At 41.1% G+C, this 18,864-nt stretch overlaps 1 protein-coding gene across 2 annotated transcripts in view; it reads right to left on the reverse strand.

The window, feature by feature from the left end:
* Positions 1 to 18,864, reverse strand: part of PLCE1 (phospholipase C epsilon 1) — a 274,157-nt gene that overhangs the window by 49,930 nt on the left and 205,363 nt on the right. For both annotated transcript variants that reach the window (XM_010368132.2, XM_030940806.1), the window contains 8 exons: positions 16,164 to 16,286; positions 15,938 to 16,074; positions 12,350 to 12,588; positions 9,406 to 9,467; positions 9,155 to 9,320; positions 6,069 to 6,176; positions 4,911 to 5,027; positions 3,057 to 3,215 (listed from right to left, as the gene is read on the reverse strand). In XM_010368132.2, the coding sequence (XP_010366434.2) occupies positions 3,057 to 3,215; positions 4,911 to 5,027; positions 6,069 to 6,176; positions 9,155 to 9,320; positions 9,406 to 9,467; positions 12,350 to 12,588; positions 15,938 to 16,074; positions 16,164 to 16,286 (1,111 nt within the window). The remainder of the gene's footprint in view (positions 1 to 3,056; positions 3,216 to 4,910; positions 5,028 to 6,068; positions 6,177 to 9,154; positions 9,321 to 9,405; positions 9,468 to 12,349; positions 12,589 to 15,937; positions 16,075 to 16,163; positions 16,287 to 18,864) is intronic.

The following is an 18,864-nucleotide window of genomic DNA, read 5'->3' on the forward strand; positions in this document are numbered from 1 at the left end:
GGCAGTGTCAAGGTGATAGCTGACAAAATTTCATGATGGGGTATTAATCACTTGGTTTGTGAGAACTTAGAAAATAAAGAGGTGATTTGCAAGAGTTAGAATGGATCTACTAAGAACAAATTTACTGTACAGTAACCTCCTTAGCTTTTTTTGGACAAGATAATTCACTTTGTGGGAAAAATAGCAGATAAATCGTGTTTCTCAAACTTCCAGGATAATAAGAATTATTATTGTTATTATTTTTTCTGCAGACACCATGGTGACTTAAGGATTTTTTTTTTTTATAAACAGATGAGCAGGCCTTTCTTCTGGCAATTCTGACTTAGTCAGATTCGTGACCTTTGAATCTGTTTTTCAAAGTGCTCCAGCGACTATTCTTATTAAAGTATTCTGACTTCTGTATCACCTTTGAAAAGGGCTTCTCTAAAGACCGAGACTAAGCTCTACTGCTATGAGCTGGTTGGCCTTGAGAAAGTCACACAAGTGGCCAGGCTTCAGTTTTCTATTTTATAAATAAAGAAATCAATAAAGAAGTTGAAGCACCCTCTGGGAAATGCAGGCTACCAGAGAGGAGAGCACCAGACAAGACCAACAATCATCAAATGCCATGGGGGTTCTTTAAGAAGAGCACAGGCCTTTCCACGTGGCTGGCTGACTCAAGGGCAACTTGGGATGAAGACACAGTTTGAGAAATTGCTAATAAATGTACCAGATGACAGAAACAAAATACACAAAGAACCTTGTAGGATGTAATAATATACTGAAACCAAGAAGAGCAAAAATAAATATGAGGCTCTCATATACAAAAGGTTAAAATTCACTGTTAATCTGGAAAAATGGGAACACTGGGCATAAGAACAGTCTATATGAAAATAATCGAATGATTTTGTTTTCTACAAGCTCAACATGAGCCCGCTGTGTGCTAAATATTTTTTTTTTTTTTTTGAGTCAGGGTCTCACTCTGTGGCCCAGACGGGTATGCAGTGGCACAATCATGGCTCATTGCAACCTTGGCCTCCCAGCCTCAGGTGATCCTCCTGCCTCAGCCTCTCCAGTAGCTGGGAATACAGGCACATGCCACCATGCTCGGCTAGTTTTTATATTTTTTGTAGAGCTGGGGATTTGATATGTTGCCCAGGCTGGTCTTGAACTTCTAGATTCAAGCAATTCACCTGCCTTGGCCTCTCAAAGTGCTGGGATTACAGGGGCGAGCCACAGCGGCTGACCAAGAATTTTTGAAAGGAAGACAGTCTGAGGCTGCATTAACAAAGGTTTAAAGTTCAAATTAGGGGAGATGATGGTTTCACTGATCTTGTGCTGTAATATACTACCTAGAATACTGACTTAGTTCTAGAAATCACATTTTAAGATTGACAAATTCAAGAATATCCACAAATTTAAGAATATTTACAATATTCTTAATGGTAAGTAAAGAGTCTTAGCAAACATACCCTGTCAGGAACAGTTGGCACAACAAGAATTTTTAGCTTGGAGAAGAAAAGTTGGTGAGGAAACACATGATAGCTTTCTAAATGTAAAATTAGTCTGTACAGCTGCAGAGGGAAGAGGGAGGGCCAATGAGAAGGAGGAACAGGAAGGAAGATTTGGGCTCAACATAAAAAAGACTTGTGTTCATTAGTGGAATGAAAGCCTTACAAGTACCTGCAAATGACTGTGCACAGAATGGAAAAGGCAAAGACATTCACATTTATCTTGAAGACCATAGTGGTATGTGTGTTTAGCAGCTTTGTCTGCTTGGCAGTGAGGACCGGGCAGGAATTGTTGGATAAAGAAAACAGCACAGACAAACAGGGCTCTAGAAGAAAAAGCACCACTGCTGGATGGTCAGTCACTGATGTGGCATTTGAGGAAGGTCAGGTAGAGTATACATGCTAACATTTAAATAACTTAGTAACAAGGCCATCAGCATAGGTGCCATGGCCTCTGAAACCCAAGCAAAGGCCAGGTCACCTGGAGCACTTTGGAAGTGCAGATCTGGATGTCAACCCAGTGGAGGTCTCCAACTGGTGGCCCTTGGGGCTGACTTCATCTCCAGACCTGACTGGCTTGGCTGGTGCAGTGTTTTAAAAATAATTGAATTTGAGCTGTTCATTGATGGGGCGTGCACACTCCACTCCTGTCCTCACCACTTCCAGCTGTCCTGTATCCAGCTGGCTGCTCACACTGATATTTCCTGCTTAGCCCCTGAAGGTGGCTGATTTTGCAACTTTTGGCCCAGAGTCATGGGTGATCTTCAAACTGGGTAATGTATACCTTCAGAGTACACAAACACTTCAAGGGAATATGCAAGTTCGGATGTTTGTAAAGAAATTGGTTTCTGTATGTTTAGCATCTATGTGCCTGTACTCTTTGAAAAACAGGTCAGCCTGAGAGCAAGTCTGTAGTGGGCTAGTTTCCAAAGTGATGTTTTAGGACCAACAGCGCCCTCCTAAGTAGGATAAATAGTTTTGCTGGCTGTCATCCTGTGGGGTAAGTGGGTGCAGCCTGGTAAATAGACTCTGTGTTCTGGACCTGAGGTTTTTCACAGACCTTTGGGCTGAGGGTCTTCTACACAGGTGGGTTTGTCGTGCTTGGACTCAGATCTCTGTTGTTGAGATCTGGGCCCAAGCAGCACAAACTAGTGATAGGCTGGGATCACAGGGCTATGGCTATTGGGCTTCTACTACAGGCCCCATGCCAAGGGCTTCCCTAAGGGGACTCTCCCTAAAGGGGACTAAAGCAGTCATTATGGGATGGACAACCCCCAAAGCTCACTTTCAGACACAACAGTCACACTTCATCCTACCCAGAATAAATTAAATAACAGAGGAAGATTCTATGTGGGAACAATTCCACAAATTAAATCTCGGGTGAGTGAGATGAGAGAATTTATTGGTCTATGAAATGAAAAGCCCAAAATCAAATTTATCATCTAAGGAAAGTCAGTCTTGAAAAACTAGTAAACGAGCAGGTCATCTGAAAGGTTAGAATGATATTATTTTTCTTTCTTCTAGGCACACTGCCTTTTCATAACCAGTTTAACAAAAGGGGAGTACCTTTTGCTTTAAGATATCCACTGGCGTCTGATGGGCTTTTAGCTTCTTGTTTTTAAGAAGCACTTTCCTTCTGAGTTGGTCAGGTGAAGGAAGCATTGGATCATCTGAGAAATCAGTCTCAAATAAGAATTTAGCCACCAGCTTTTCTCCAAACACAGTCTAAAAAGAATGAAGGAAAACATACAATCAATGCCTTTTATCTATAGTTGATAAAAATATGTACACTTCATAAATATAGTAGATATTTTAGATTGGTTGAATTATTTAAAAAGTCTCAGGAAGAGGAACTAGGAAAGAAGCTGTCCCCTGCTCCCGCCCCCTTCATAGCTTCTTACTGAAAGGAAGGGAGGTGTTTAGAAGGACAGAAGGAGAGGTCGAGGCCACTCTGCAGCCGGCGTCAGTTCTAACTATTTAGGAAAATATTCTGTGGTCTGACGTATTAAACAAGAAAAAAGAGAATCAGTTAGAGGCTGTTGTTTATAGAATAAGGTTAGTTTCAGATGAAGTCAAGTCAAAAGGATAGAAACTTTGGAGGGGGTAGGGAGTAGGGACAAAGATGAAAGAAAGACATAGGTAGAATTTGCCCCCACATAGTGTAAAGAACCACATACACAATTCTCACAAAGATTTTGGGCATGGATCTCCAAAGCAGAATGTGTGTCTCTCAAGGAGGTGGGTGGAAGGAAGGCAGACACAATGCTTATATCAACTCCATTGTTGCCCAGGCTGGTCTCCAACTCCTGAGCTCAGGCAATCCACCCACCTTGGCCTCCCAAAGCGCTAAGATTACAGGTGTGAGCCACTGGGCCTGGCTTCAAGTTACTTTTTAGTTGAAAAAAAAAAAAAAAAAATCAAAGCTTAGGCCAGAACAATATGAAAAGTTAATTAGTTTTGTTGGCATTGATATTTGGGACATTTTGTTAGTGCCCCTCCTTCCCACTGAGAGCCACATTTCCACAAATGCCTCTACTATTAGAGGAAGGGGGAAGTATAATGGAATATCTGCTCCTAAATCTGGGTGCATTATCATTCTCTTATGTAAGGAAGGGCTGACTGTTAACACAGCAACTGTTCTGGCCAGTCTAAGCTCTTTGCTAACTTGGATCTTTGTACTGTGGTATAAGAAGTTCTTCTATAAGATTTGACTTACTTGCCCTGAGATATTTTCAGCTTTTCCACATACAACTGACAGATGACATCCTGGCATCCCTGACCTGTGGTACCAGAAGTGTTGGAGAGTTGGTCCACCCTAATCTCCTAAGGCTTTCTGGAAAGGGTAAGGAGACCAGAGAGCAATGCTTATATCACTACAGCTGAAAAGACGGACCATCCCAGAGAGGCCCCAGGCTCTGAGAACAGCCCAATTTCTCAGGTTTGTGGGACCCTAACTTTATATGCTTCACGGCCAAGGTCTAATTGCGGCATGGTCCACACAGGCTTCATGTAAAACCTAATGACGGCTGGGTGCAGTGGCTCATGCCTATAATCCCAGCACTTTGGGAGGCCAGGGCAGGTGGATCACTTGAAGCCAGGAGTTCCAGAGCAGCCTGGCCAACATGGCGAAACCTCATCTCTACTAAAAATACAAAAATTAGCCAGGCATGGGGGCGCACACCAGTAATCCCAGCTACTTGGGAGGCTGAGGCAGGAGAGTCGCTTGAACCTCAGAGGCAGAGGTTGCAGCGAGCCGAGACTGCGCCACTGCACTCCAGGCTGGGTGAGAGAGTGACACTCTGTCTCAAAACAAAACAAAACAAAACAAAACAAAACAAAACAAAACAAAACCAAACCAAACCAATGACAATTGCAAGACAAGGGCCAACATACCGTCCTGCCTTTTCGTTGAGAGCTCACCTTGAAAATTTCTGCCATTTTTCGTTGCTGAGGCAATGAACAGTGATTCTCAATCGATATGATGATTGGCAGGTCAGAGTTGATGAAGGCACTGCGATCAATGGCTTCGACCACTTCCTGTGAGAGCCAAAACAGCTCATTAGAATCCAGATATCTGTCAAGGTGGTCAGAAAGCAGGGTATTTATAGCCACAGAAAGCATCTCATTTGTTACATGCAGCAGACTCTGACCAAAGGTGGTTTTTGTATTTTCAAATGAAGAATGAGGATAAGGCTATTTTGTAGAAAGACATTAAACTGTTTATAGTGAGTATTGTTCATATACTATAAGGAACACCTATCATTATATTGAATTTAACAAATCTATCTATATACATATACTCTGTATATATATATACACTCTATATAGAGTGTATATATATATACAGTATATAAACAATATATTGTGTATATATAATACATATACAGTATATATATAATATATTGTGTATATATATTATATATACAGTATATAAAGTATATATACACACATGCAATATATATATAAATTGCAACAATATTATTACATGCTAACTAGTATAAAGTAATGGTTACTAACTTTGGTTGAATGGGGAATCTAATGAGAGTTCTAGATTAACTCCAGAAAAATGAACATGTGCACATTCCACATGATACAGCAAACACTTTTGGGAAGTCTTCATTTAGATCCAGCATAAAGACCCTTGACTTAAGGTGTAATTTGGTCAAGTCACTGATTTAAATGAAGAATGAAGGCCAGGCGCAATGGCTCACACCTGTAATCCCAGCACTTTGGGAGGGTGAGGCAGGCGGATCACTTGAGGTCAGGAGTTTGAGACCAGCCTGGCCAACATGGTGAAACCCCGTCTCTACTAGGAATACAAAAATTGGCCGGGCTTGGTGGTATGCACTTGTAATCCCAGCTACTCGGGAGGCTGAGGCAGGAGAATCTCTTGAACCTGGGAGGCGGAGGTTGCAGTGAGCCAAGATGGTACCACTGTACTCCAGCCTGGATAACAGATCGAGACCCTGTCTCAAAAAAAAAAAAAAAAAAAAAAAAAAAAAAAAAAAGACAAAAAAAGAGACAAATGAAGATAATGTCTCTTTGTGATTTGATTTAAAGAAAGTTATGAAGGATTACCTTGAAGGGGATCTTGGTTGTCAGTGTATGTCCATGATAAATGATGGGCATCCCATCGTCTCCGTCCCAGCAGTCCAATTCTACACTTCGACAGCCTTGCAAGAGGACCTGTGTGATCAATGAGCAAATCCACCCCAGGTGAGCACCTAGAGATAAAGCCTCAAACTAAACCCAGCATGTAGTTCTACATATCAGGCAGTGTTCACACTCAGGACTAAAGCAGAAGGGCACATGGTCTAAAACAAACACGGCATTTTCACCAAAGGCCACAATTAATCTGGAATGGGAAAGGAAGGGAACAGATCAAGGTAGAAAGAGTGTTTACCAGAGCTGAATATTAAAGGAAAGTAAAATTTGATAGCAAAACCATATGGCCATTTTCCTAGCAACTTTGGCCCCTTGAAATCTTCAAATTACAGAGCCAGGCAAGTGCTCTATCTAGGTAGACATCAATGGAGGTGAAAATACTAATGCCACAGCCCAGAGAAAATAAGGCCACTGAGTCCTTAATGAACCGGCTAAACATTTACAGCAAGCCAATCAGGATAAAATCACTTCCATTAAGACCCAAATTAAACCATGATTAAACATCTTTGCTGTGAATGCATAACACGTAAGAAGAGTAGAAGCAAAGAGTTATTAAGGATTTGCCTGGCTATCTAATTCCAGAATAGCAACTAGAGCAGAGATGGCAAATAATCCATAAATGGTTCCTTTCTCCCATACCCACAGCAGACATCAGTAATCAAGCGAGGCACACTAGTCCTTTAAGCTTTAATATGTTAGCTCACAACCTCTTTATTAAAGTGCTCCAGAAAACACTACCAAAGAATCAGATGAGTTGATACCTATTTGTTATCCTGGATCTGAAGTGGGAAGCAGAGCTCAGTACATGTGCTTGGGTTGCAACTCTGTAAAGTTTGCTTGAAGCACCTTCTTCCTCCATAGATCTATCTGTACATCATCTTAAAAAATTATTACATACTGGAATAGTGACCCAAGCCAATAAATTGATAGATCTGTAAATGTGCTTACCCACTGACGTTAGAATGCACATAATTATGTCTATGTGACAGCAATCCATTACTGGGGCTTAGTGGCCACTAGAGTTTCTGCAACTAAGCTCAGGTAGTGGAATGATTCTCATTTTCACAGTTTTGTATGAGATATGTGCTATATTCTTCCTATTTTACAGCATAGTGGGTGGCCTAGAATCTCAAGGCTATCTGCTTCTTTCAGCAGCTAGAGTATCTAGAGGGGCAGTGTCTTGGGCTGGAAATTGCTATGTAAAATGGTGGCTGGAACACCAAGCTGCTTATCTCTGTGGTGCCCCTGCCAGACCGGGAGTAATGTTCAGCCACTGGCAACAGATGAGATGGCTTTTCAGCATGGATGGACTAAAGGTCTTCACCAAAGTCTGTGTGACCTTAGATCTCCACATATGGCTAGAAGAGGAAAACCTGGGCTGGAAATTCTAGATGAGAAGAACAGGGCTTATTCTCACTTCCCATCTGTCCCATGGATTAATGTTAAAAGGTAATTAGGAAGGGCCAAGGAAGAGTGGAGAGGGGTTAGAAATGAAGTAAGAGGGATCTACCTGCACAGTAGGTTTCATCCCATCTGTGAGTGTATTTGAGGGGTTCTTGTGCCTTATTCAAAAGCTGTGATAGTCTCTCCTTGGGGTGTGATGTTAAGAGGTTTAAAATCTGTTTGAAGCCAAACAGGAATGAAGTAGGGATTAAAGCCAGGACACTGGTCCTTGTTTATTTTCCTGGGATAAATATGCATACATATAAGTACATAGATATACATAGATATGCATATATGCACTTATACATATATGTACACACATGTATATGTATGTATATACCTATGTATGTGTGTATATGAAATATATATATCTGTATTTATATGTATATTTAATTTCATTCCTATAGAATAATGGATTTCAAACTTCTTTTAACTTTGGCATTTCTGTGTGCAAATGGAGGGCCAATATGTAAAGTGTGTAGAAGAGTAGTACATTATTTGAAGTGGGGCAGATGGCACCCCTCCTACTCTCTGGCTTCCTCATTTCAGTGTCAGGGACTGAGGCCCCATGACAGAACTCCTATTTTGAAAATCACTACTCTAAGGACACATCTTCATTCATAATAAAGGTTCCTTAGAAAATAGAGTTTAAAATACATATTCTCGCTACACAAGCTTTGGGATAAAAAAACTGCTCCATGCTTTGAGGAATATCTGCATGAATCTGGAGAACAAAGAAACCTCATTGTTGCTGGGGTTATGTAAACAATACACCTGTGATTTTCAAACCTGGACCCACGTGCGCACACAATGACACACTTATATTCCCTGCCTAGCTCCAACCGAATTGACCCTTCTTGAAAGAGTTAAGAAAAAAGGCAGAGTAGATGAGGAAGCTGCAGACGGTACAGCAGAGAGGCAATGGACACGCAGATCATTGTAAGTTGGATGTTTAGGTAAAAAGGATGGACTTTTTCTAGTCTAGAGAGCCTACTGAGTTTCAAAGCACATTCTCATGAATTTAATGTGTAGGGACAGTGCCTTCAGTCTGTGCAGATTTTTTTCTGAATTTTTTTTTTGTTACCATAGGGATAGATTGATTATTTAACAAACTGAAAAGCAAAACAAACAATATTTTGGGAATAAGTACATAGAAAGTTGCATTTTCTACTATGCTTTCCCACTACAATATATTATTTAGCAGTTAGAGAAACGATTAGATAATTTTCCCATGGGAAAATCTAATTTTAGTGGGAGTAGGTCAGACTAACTAGGATCTAAAAGCTATGAGTCTCAAACAAACACTTTCATTTTGGCCTAGAATAAAGGTTAAGTGTAGATGGGGGAAAACAAAACAAAACAAAACAAAAGAAGTAAAGAAGATGACTGCTGTAGTAGAGCCAGTTTCCCACACATCGTGGTTCCTCACATTTGACACGGAACAGCTTACTCTATAAACTCTTCAAAGGAGTCTGGGGCCAGGCTTTTGTGACTTTGGGGGTTAAGTAAATAATTAGGCTTAATAAAAACCACATTCCAAGTGGCATTCCCTGTACCTGGCTGTAGAGTTCTACTGAGGATTCTCCTTTGAGCTGATGGCCCGTGAGGTAGGTATTGTGCGAAGATTCGATGTAATAGTATGAGAGGGGTAGCTGTAGTTCTTTAATGTTCTCCTGTGACTCATCATTTTTTGAGGCAAAATTTTCTTTATCCATCAGAAACCTAGGTGAAACAAATTTTCTTAAGACTGCATGGGAAAAATGCATACTACTCTTAAAAGATGGGCAAAAGATATTTTAAAAGTTACCTTGCAAACCCTTCAAATGACATTAGTCCCTGATGACACATACTGATGTTAGGTTCAAACTTCTGCAAGGGATTAAAAAAAAAGTGTTATTTAGGTTAAGGAAACTAAGAGGGGGAAAGAAACCACCACATCATTTTTTAAAGCTGTTCTGTTTTCATCAGGAAACATCTAAACCAAATATTTGAACTAATTTAGTAATGTAGTGGTAAGAAGTGGTTTTTAGTCCAAAAGAAAACATTTATTATACTAAGCATATTTATTTAATAGAAAAAAGGAGAGAATGAGAAAAGAACAAGGCTGATTTCTATGAAAACAAAGTGTATCAGTTTATCCAGGTGAAAATGGGGATAATAATAGCAGTTATCATAAAGTTGGTGAGAGGTGAACTGAGATAATTCACACAGAGCACTTGGTGCCATGCCTGTATTTAGTAATATTATAATGAGCACTCAACAGTGTGATAGTAATCTCACAATTTTATCATTTTCAGTGATCAAATCCAACTGCTGAACAACTAATACACTGATACCCTGTCAGGTGATAAGGGAGGTTGAAACCTAGACTCATTTGTTGCATGCAGCCACACCACTCCTCTCTGCTGACACCCTGTAGTGTAAACCTTCACCAGCTATTGCTGGTTACTATGATAGCTTCCTAAGCAGTCTCTCTGCGTCTGTGCCTTCACCAGCACAGTTTACAATGGGGCCAGAGTAACCACTTAAAATTTTTTTTAGAGACAGGGTCTTGCTATATTGCCCAGCCTGGCCTCAAACTTCTGGGCTCAGGCAATCCTTTTGCCTCAGCTTCCTGAGTAGCTGGGACTACAGGTTTGTGCCACCATGCCTGGCTCAGAGTAACCTCATAAAAAGTAAATCAGCCAGGCGCGCTGGCTCACGCCTGTAATCCCAGCACTTTGGGAGGCTGAGGTGGGCGGATCACGAGGTCAGGAGTTCGAGATCAGCCTGGCCAACATGGTGAAACCCCATCTCTAGTAAAAATACAAAAATTAGTTGGGCATGGTGGTGCATGCCTGTAATCCCAGCTACTTGGGAGTCTGAGGCAGGAGAATTGCTTGAACCTGGGAGGCAGAGGTTGCAGTGAGCCAAGATCGTGCCACTGCCCCCCAGCCTGGGTGACAGAGTGAGACCGTCTCAAAAAAAAAAAAAAAAAAAAAAAAAAAAAAAAAAATCAAATCATGTTACTCTCCTGCTCAAAGATTTCAGTGATATCCCATTTCACATGGACTATAGCCAACCTCCTTATCATGCTCTAAAAGGCCTGGATGACTGGGCCCTTGCACATCTGTCTGACACCATGCCTGCCATTCTCTGCCTGGCTCATGCAGCTCACAGTACACCAGCTTTTTGTGGTTCCTCATAAACCCCCAGCTTGCTGCTGTCTTGATCTTTGTCCTTGTGGCTCCCTGTGGGGAATGCTCTTTCCTGAGACCTTCAAACTGGTTACTGACTTAGGGATCAGTTCAAATGCCACCTCTTCCAAGTGGCCTTTGCTAACTCTTCTCAGCCCTCCTCCTGTATCATTCTATTCCCTCACTTGACTCAGTTTTTCCCCTACTCCATTATTACCTGAAATTACATCGTATCTTTGTTGTCTGCCTCACCCGCTAGAATGTAAGCTGCATTGAGGGCCAGAACTCTTATCTTATTCTCTGCTATATTCCCACCTACCTAAAACTGAGCCAGCATAGTAGGAACTAGTACATATTCATTTAATGACTAATGAGGTTGAAAACCTAGACTAAATCTGTTGCATGTTCTAGAATAACAAGAAAAAATTATGTACCGACTCCTTATAATAGTTACTGAGTTAGAGAAAGCCTGGGACCTATGTTAATTATATATTAAAGAACACTTACATACTTGTTTTTTGTTTGTTTTTTGAAACAGCGTTTCGCTCTGTTACCCAGACTGGTGTGCGGTGGTGCCATCTCAGCTCACTGCAACCTCCGTCTGCCAGGCTCAAGCGATTCTCGTGTCTCAGCCTCCCAAGTAGCTGGGATTATAGGCATGGATCACCATGCCTGGCTGATTTTTTTTTTTTTTTAGACAGGGTCTCTCTCTGTTGCTGAGGCTGAAGTGCAGTGGTGTGATCTCAGCTCACCGCAATCTCCGCCTCGTTTTCCAGTGATTCTCCTGCTCCACTCTCCCGGGTAGCTGGGATTATAGGCACGTACCACCACACCTGGCTAATTTTTGTATTTTTAGTAGAGATGCGGTTTCACCATGTTGGCCAGACTGGTCTTGAACTCCTGATCTCAGGTGATCCGCCTGCCTCAGCCTCCCAAAGTGCTAGGATTAAAGGTGTGAACCACCATGCACGGCCCTGGCTGATTTTTGTGTTTAGTAGAGATGGGGTTTCATCATGTTGGCCAGGCTGGTCTTGAATTCCTGACCTCAAGTGATCCACTGGCCTCAGCCTCCCAGAGTGCTGGGATTACAGGTGTGAGCCATGATACCCAGCCCATACTTGGTATTTTGTTAAAAAAACAAAACAAAAAAGGTCAAGTGCAGTGGCTCACACCTGTTAATCCCAGCACTTTGGGAGGCCAAGGTGGGCAGATCGTGGGGTTAAGAGATTGAGACCACCCTGGCCAACATGGTGAAACCCCATCTCTACTACAAATACAAAAATTAGCTGGGCATGGTGGCGGGCACCTGTAGTCCCAGCTACTCAGGAGGCTGAGGCAGGAGAATTGCTTGAACCTGGGAGGTGGAGATTGTAGTGAGCCGAGATCGTACCACTGCACTCCAGCCTGGCAACAGAGCGAGACTCCATCTCAAAAAAACAGAAAAAGCAAAACTCTATTTCTGTCCCAGATTTAAAGACTTTGGAAAGAAGTATAGAAAGAGTAAACATTTAGCAGCAAATTATTAGAATAGCCAGAGGCATCACACACACAGGCACACACAAAACAGGCACGAACCTGGATGATGCTGAGGATTTCATCATAAGTGCAGTGTTCTCCTTGGCAATTCACGAGGAAATCATTGAGCTGAAGTATGCCCACCCCGAAAATGCCCAGAGATGTGCTCTCAATCCCAGTGCCATTTGTCACGATGCTTGCAGCAGCAATGGCATCAGATATCTGCCTCTGGTTGTCCGATAGCTGCTGTTTACTCTTGATGAACAACCCCAAATCTGAGACATTTCTGGTCAACAGATCTGAAACAGAATCACCACAGTACATAGACAAGATAGCCAGCATCTCTTGCAAAGTTTATTTTGGAAATAATGGTGTGGAATTATTAAAATGGAGAAGCTCTTTACTAATGTACCTAAATAAGCCATCAAAGAAGTGTTTATTCCTGGCTTCACATAGTGATAGGAATAAAAAACAAATCAATGAATAAAGGAAACTAAGGGCTGGGCACGGTCGTTCATGACCGTAATCCCAGCACTTTGGGAGGCTGAGGCAGGTGGATCACCTGTGGTCTGGAGCTCGAGACCAGCATGGCCAACATGGTGAATACTCATCTCTACTAGAAATACAAAAATTAGCCAGGCATGGTGGTGTGCACCTGTAGTCCCAGCCACTCGGGAGGCTGAGGCACAAGAATTGCTTGAACCCGGGAGGCGGCGGTTGCAGTAAGCCTAGATTACACCACTGCCCTCGGTTGCAGTGAGCCTAGATTACACCACTGCCCTCTAGCCTGGGCAACAGAGTCTGTCTCTAAATAAATAAATAAATAAATAAATAAATAAATAAATAAATAAAAAGAAGAAGGTTCAGTTGGGGACTTCAGGCCAAATTCAGGCTTTGGTTTTAGGGAGTAACTACTTGCACATTTTTATGTTTGTAGAGATTGAAGATATACCCTTAAAATTACAGTTTTACTATAATTTAGAAGTGTAACTATAAGCATTTGCGTGCAGATTTTTGAGTGAATATAAATCTTCAACTTGTTTGGGTAAATACCAAGTAGTGTAATTGCTGGTCACACGGAAAGACTATGTTTAGCTTAGTAAGAAACTGCCACACTGTCTTCCAAAGTGGTTGTACCATTTTACATTCCCACCTGCAATGTTCCAATTGCTTCACATTCACACCAACTTTGGTATGGCCATTTTAATTTTAGCCACTTTGGAAGACAGTCTGGCAGTTTCTTATGGAGCTAAACATAGGCTTACCATATGATCCAGCAATTGCACTTTTAGGTATTTACCCAAATGATGGAAAAACTTAAGCCCACACAAAAACCTGAATACAAATGTTTATAGCAGCTTTATTCATAATTGCTAAAACTTGGAAGCAACCAAGATATACCTCAGTAGGTGAATGGATAAACAAACTGTAGTACCTCCACAAAATGGAATATTATCCAGGGTAAAAAGAAATGGGCTACCAAGCTGCAAAAAGCCATGGAGGAAGGAAACTTAAATGCATATTGCTAAGTGAAAGATGCCAGCCTGAAAACACTATGTACTGTGTGATTCCAACCATATGATAGTTTGGAAAAGGCAAAACTATGGAGATAATAAAAAGAGCAGTAGTTGCCAGGGACTTGGAGGGAGGATGTGGGGGGATGGAAAAGTTGAGCACAAGGAACTTTTAGGGCAGTGAAACTATCCTGTATGATACTGTAATGGTGGATACATGTCATTACACATTTGTCAAAACCCGTAGAATGCACAAAACAAAGAGTGAATCCTAATGTTAACTATGGACTTCAGTTCATCATAATGTATCAATATTAACTCAGTTGTAACACATATACCACACTAATGCCAGATATTACTAACAGAAGAAAGTCTGTATGGGAAAGCAGAAGAGAGTATATTGAAACTCTGTACTTTCCACTCATTTTTCCATAAACCTAAAATTGCTCTAAAAATAAAGTCTAGGCTGGGCATGGAGGCTTATGCCTAAGATCCCTGCACTTTGAGAAGCTGAGGCAGGAGGATTGCTTGAGGCTAGGAGTTTGAGAGCAGCCTGGTCAACAGAGCAAGACCCTGTCTCTACAAAAAATTACATTATTTTTAAATAATAAAAAATACATGAAAATGATAAATAAAATAAAAACAAAAATAATAAAAAATAAAGTCTAATAATTTTTGAAAAATGTAACTACTTGACTAGTCCATGGTTATGGAGGTTTTATCACTAAAGTTGAACAATAGTTAATAGTCTCAGCTCAAGGACAACATAAACTTACAAATAATTATGAAGCAACTGCATAAAAGAGGAAAGGTTTTTGTTTTTTCTATTTGTGTTTATGGTTTCCAGGAAGAACAGAGGAGGAAAATGATAGGCTGAAAATGCATGGGTGGTTAGAAAAATGCATGGGTGGTGATAGTAATGGTGGTGGTGGTGAGTGGGATAGAAGAATGAGACATTCTGGTTTACACAGTAGGAAATATATCCTGGACAATCATTCAGACAGAAGTACCCTGTGGAAGGCACTAAAGACTCTCCTTGTCAAAGGGCAGAAGACTACTGCCCTGCGATTGAACACACATCTGTCTGTAGGCAGGGAAGAGACTGTGGGTTCTCCACTGTGACACACACCATGCCCAGCAGACATTTGAAAATGGTCAGTGATATGGTTCAGCTGTGTACCCATCCAAATCTCATCTTGAATTGTAGCTCCCACAATTCTGTGTTGTGGAAGGCACCTGGTGGGAGGCAGCTGAATCATGGGGGCAGGTCTTTCCCATGTGAAAATGTTCTCATGATAGCAAATAAGTCTCATGAGATATGATGGTTTTATAAAGGGGAGTTTTTCCTGCACAAGTTATCTTGTCTGCTGCCATGTGAGACATGCCTTTCACCTTCTTCCATGATTGTGAGGCCTCCCCAGCCATGTGGAACTGTGAGCCCATTAAACCTCTTTTTCCTGATAAATTACCCAGTCTCGGGTATGTCTTTATCAGCAGTGTGAAAATGGACTAATATAGTCGGGAAAGGGTTTTTGGTTGTCAGAATGATTGGAGGGCTTTATTGGTTAACTATCCTGAAATACATGGGCAGAACCACACAATGATGAATTTCTTTGTGCAAAATGCCAGTAGCACCTGCTCCCACGACACCAGATGACACTTTAAAATAATTCTCTAAGTGTTGGCTGGGCATGGTGGCTCACACCTGTAATCCCAGCACTTTGGGAGGATGAAGTGACAGATCACGAGGTCAGGAGATTGAGACCATTCTAGCTAACACGGTGAAACCCCATCTCTATTGAAAATACAAAAAATTAGCCAGGCATGGTGGCCCATGCCCGTAGTCCCCGCTACTCGGAGGCTGAGGCAGGAGAACAGATTGAACCCAGGAGGCGGAGGTAGCAGTGAGCCGAGATTGCACCACTGCACTCCAGCCTGGGCAATGGAGCGAGACTCCGTCTCAAACAAACAAACAAACAAACAAACAAACAAAAAAAAACTTCTCTTAAGTGTTTCCTACACAGCAGTAATAGCACACTATGTGGGACAGCCTCAGAGTTTGTGTGACTGGACCTCTGACCTTAGGTTTTAGACAGATTGGTCCCAAAGGGAGATCCTAAAATATTCAACAAACCTAGGTCAGGCTGAAGATCGCTGGTGTTTTCATCAATCGTCAGGTTGGTGTAGAGCGGGGCTGACTCGGATCCAGATCGGCTGCAGGGCACTGCGTAGACATCAAACAGATCCTTCAGGTCCTTGCGGCTCCTGACACTGAATGGGGAATGGAAAACACCTCTCATTGAGTATCTTTATAGAAATGGGTGGCCTGAGAAAGAATAAGAAGGAAACATATACTGTACCTGAATGATTTGAACAGCTCAACAAATTCAACAAAACTCATGTTGCTGTCTGAAACCATGAAGCTCTGAAATCCCTTCATGCCGCCTTTGATCCGCCCATGCCAGCTACTACTGCTCCAAGCACTGCAACAAAGACAGACCTTCATGGGCACAAGGGCAGGCCACTGTTGTGATTCTGTCCCACCAGAGTTGCTCCAATTCGCAATATGAGCAAAACAATGAGTGCAAGTTATTTAAGATTGAAGCTATTTTCTGGTACTCTCTTTTCATTTCTCTTAATCTATATTGTATCAGAGGAAATAAAACATATTGTATATGAAAAAGAAAACATGTTTCTAGTCTATTTAATAAGGCCCCAGGGCTGAGGTTAATATTCCTCTATTAATCAAAACAGTTCTTTGAAATTGCAGATCAATGGGCAAAATAAATGTTTTTGAAGATGTCTTTTTAAAAAAGAGCCCCAAATTACTCACTCTTAATCTATGGGAAATAATGCACGTTCTTTTCTATATTCTAAGTTATAGAATCACATTTAAGAAGAAACTTTTGAGTGTATTGTCTGATTCCTTTCTTAACCAGTCCTTAGATGAAAACAGAGAAGAGCTTTTAAATATTAATGGAAAATGTGAGTCGGAAAAAGGTTAAGAATGGAAAGAGCTGGGTGCGGTGGCTCATGCGTACAATATCAGCACTTTGGGATGCTGAGGTGGGAAGATTGCTTGACCCCAGGAGTTCAAGACCAGCCTGGCCAACATAGTGAGGCGCTGTCTCTAATTTTAAAAAATTTTAAAAAGAACGGAAAAAACCCAGCTCTGCCTAGAATTATATTTGCACCTTCCAAGGCTGCATCTATTCAATGTAGAAATATCAGTCAACTCAGTCAGAACAGTCTTACTGTTTCACAACATTTTTTATTTTCTATACTGATTTCCTGACACAATGGTATGAGAGATGTTTTGTTTATGGTTTGTAGTCAAAGTAATAAACAGGATCTATTTTTTTTGTCTTGGATTTTAAAAGTTTTTTTGAAATATTTCAAATATATAAGAAAGTACAGAGAATATCATAAAGTCTATTTTAGGTATATTAAATATATAATCTAAAAACTATATATTTAAGAATATAAACATAAAATATATAGTCTGTTGAAGTGACTCTCAACCCTGCTAACAATGTTCACTCATGGAAAATTAATTTGTGCTGACATCTGAAGGTCACCTTTAGTAACGAAAGAGCACTACAAATTGATAACTTCATAGCATTTCGTAGGCATAGGTTGTAGGTTGTTGATCCCCAGTGTAGTGCAGGAAACACAGGGTAGAGGTGCAGGAAGAGGAAAATGGGGACTTCATTATTTGTAGCTAAAGAAGTAAATGTCCTGTCTTGCTTCTTTCTGGTTGCAGGTTCAGCTACTGTCTGTAGGAACCCATCTCCCTTTGATTCTAGGAAACTGTTTGTCCACTCTTTCCACTACCAGACTTAGGATTCAGTCTAGCTTTCCCCCTTAACAGCATTCAGTTGATTTTTCCTCTCCTGCCTTGTGTTTTCTTTCTGTTTTAAAACACTTGAGTGGGTGCTGATTCCTGTCCTCCTGGGGTTGGCCTTCTGATCTTGCATCTGGCATGTCAATTTCTCTTTTTAAAATATTTTCCTCCCTTACTCTGTCCTTTCTTTTCCTGCTCATGAATGACTGAAATAAACGGGAAATGCCATTTAATCCAGGTTCCTAGATATTTACCCAGGATACTACACAGGCTGAAAGTATAATAAACAGGATTCTGATTTTTGTAACTTTTAGTTTTGCTATGAATCTAAATTTACATAAAAGTTGCAAGAGTGGTACAAAAAATTCCCATATAACCTTGACACATGCTCACCTATTGTAGAATGTGAATGTGCAAAGCATAAATTATAAGTTCATAGCTCACATTGTGAAAGAATTTTTATTTAAAAGATAACTTACTATAGGATTCTTTTTTCTTTTTTTCTTTTTCCTTTCTTTCCTTTTCTTCTTCTTCTTTTTTTTTTTTTGAGACAAGCTCTCACTCTGTTGTCTAGGCTAGAGTGTAATGGCATGATCACGGCTCACTGCAGCCAGAACTTCCCAGGCTCAAGTGAAACTACCACCTCGGCCTCCTGAGTAGCTGGGACCACAGATGAGAACCACCACACCCTGCTCATTGTTTTATTTTTTGTAGAGATGGGGTCTCTGTTGCTCAGGCTGGTCTCAAATTCCTGGGGGGCTCAAGTGATTCTCCTCCCCAAAGTGCTAGGATTACACGTGAGAGCCACCGTGCCCAGCCAGGATTCTTATCAATAACAAGCTTCCAAGAGAAAGAGAGAGAAAAGGAGAAAGTTGGGGGCGGGGGGGGGGGGGGGGTGGTGGAGAGAGGGAGAAGGAGAGAGAGAGAAAGAGAGAAAGAGAGAGGGAGAGAGGGAGAGAGAGTGTGTGTGTGTGTAATAAAGTGAAGAGTTCCTGTTTTAGCTTGGTTCTGTCTAGAACCTCCACATTTCTTAAACTTTAATGTGGGATACAGGGAGATGGAGCAGCATTCTGGTTCCCTTTGGAAGTCTGCCATTTTAATATCATTTCTTCTTCTGAGAGGGTAGATGTTGTTTCAAATAGGTAATTTGCATGGAACTTATAATTGATTATAACAGCTTTAGAATTATACTTAAACATATCCAACTGGCTGTGATA

This window comes from Rhinopithecus roxellana, chromosome 11, assembly GCF_007565055.1.
Source record: "Rhinopithecus roxellana isolate Shanxi Qingling chromosome 11, ASM756505v1, whole genome shotgun sequence".
Classification (NCBI taxonomy): domain Eukaryota; kingdom Metazoa; phylum Chordata; class Mammalia; order Primates; family Cercopithecidae; genus Rhinopithecus; species Rhinopithecus roxellana.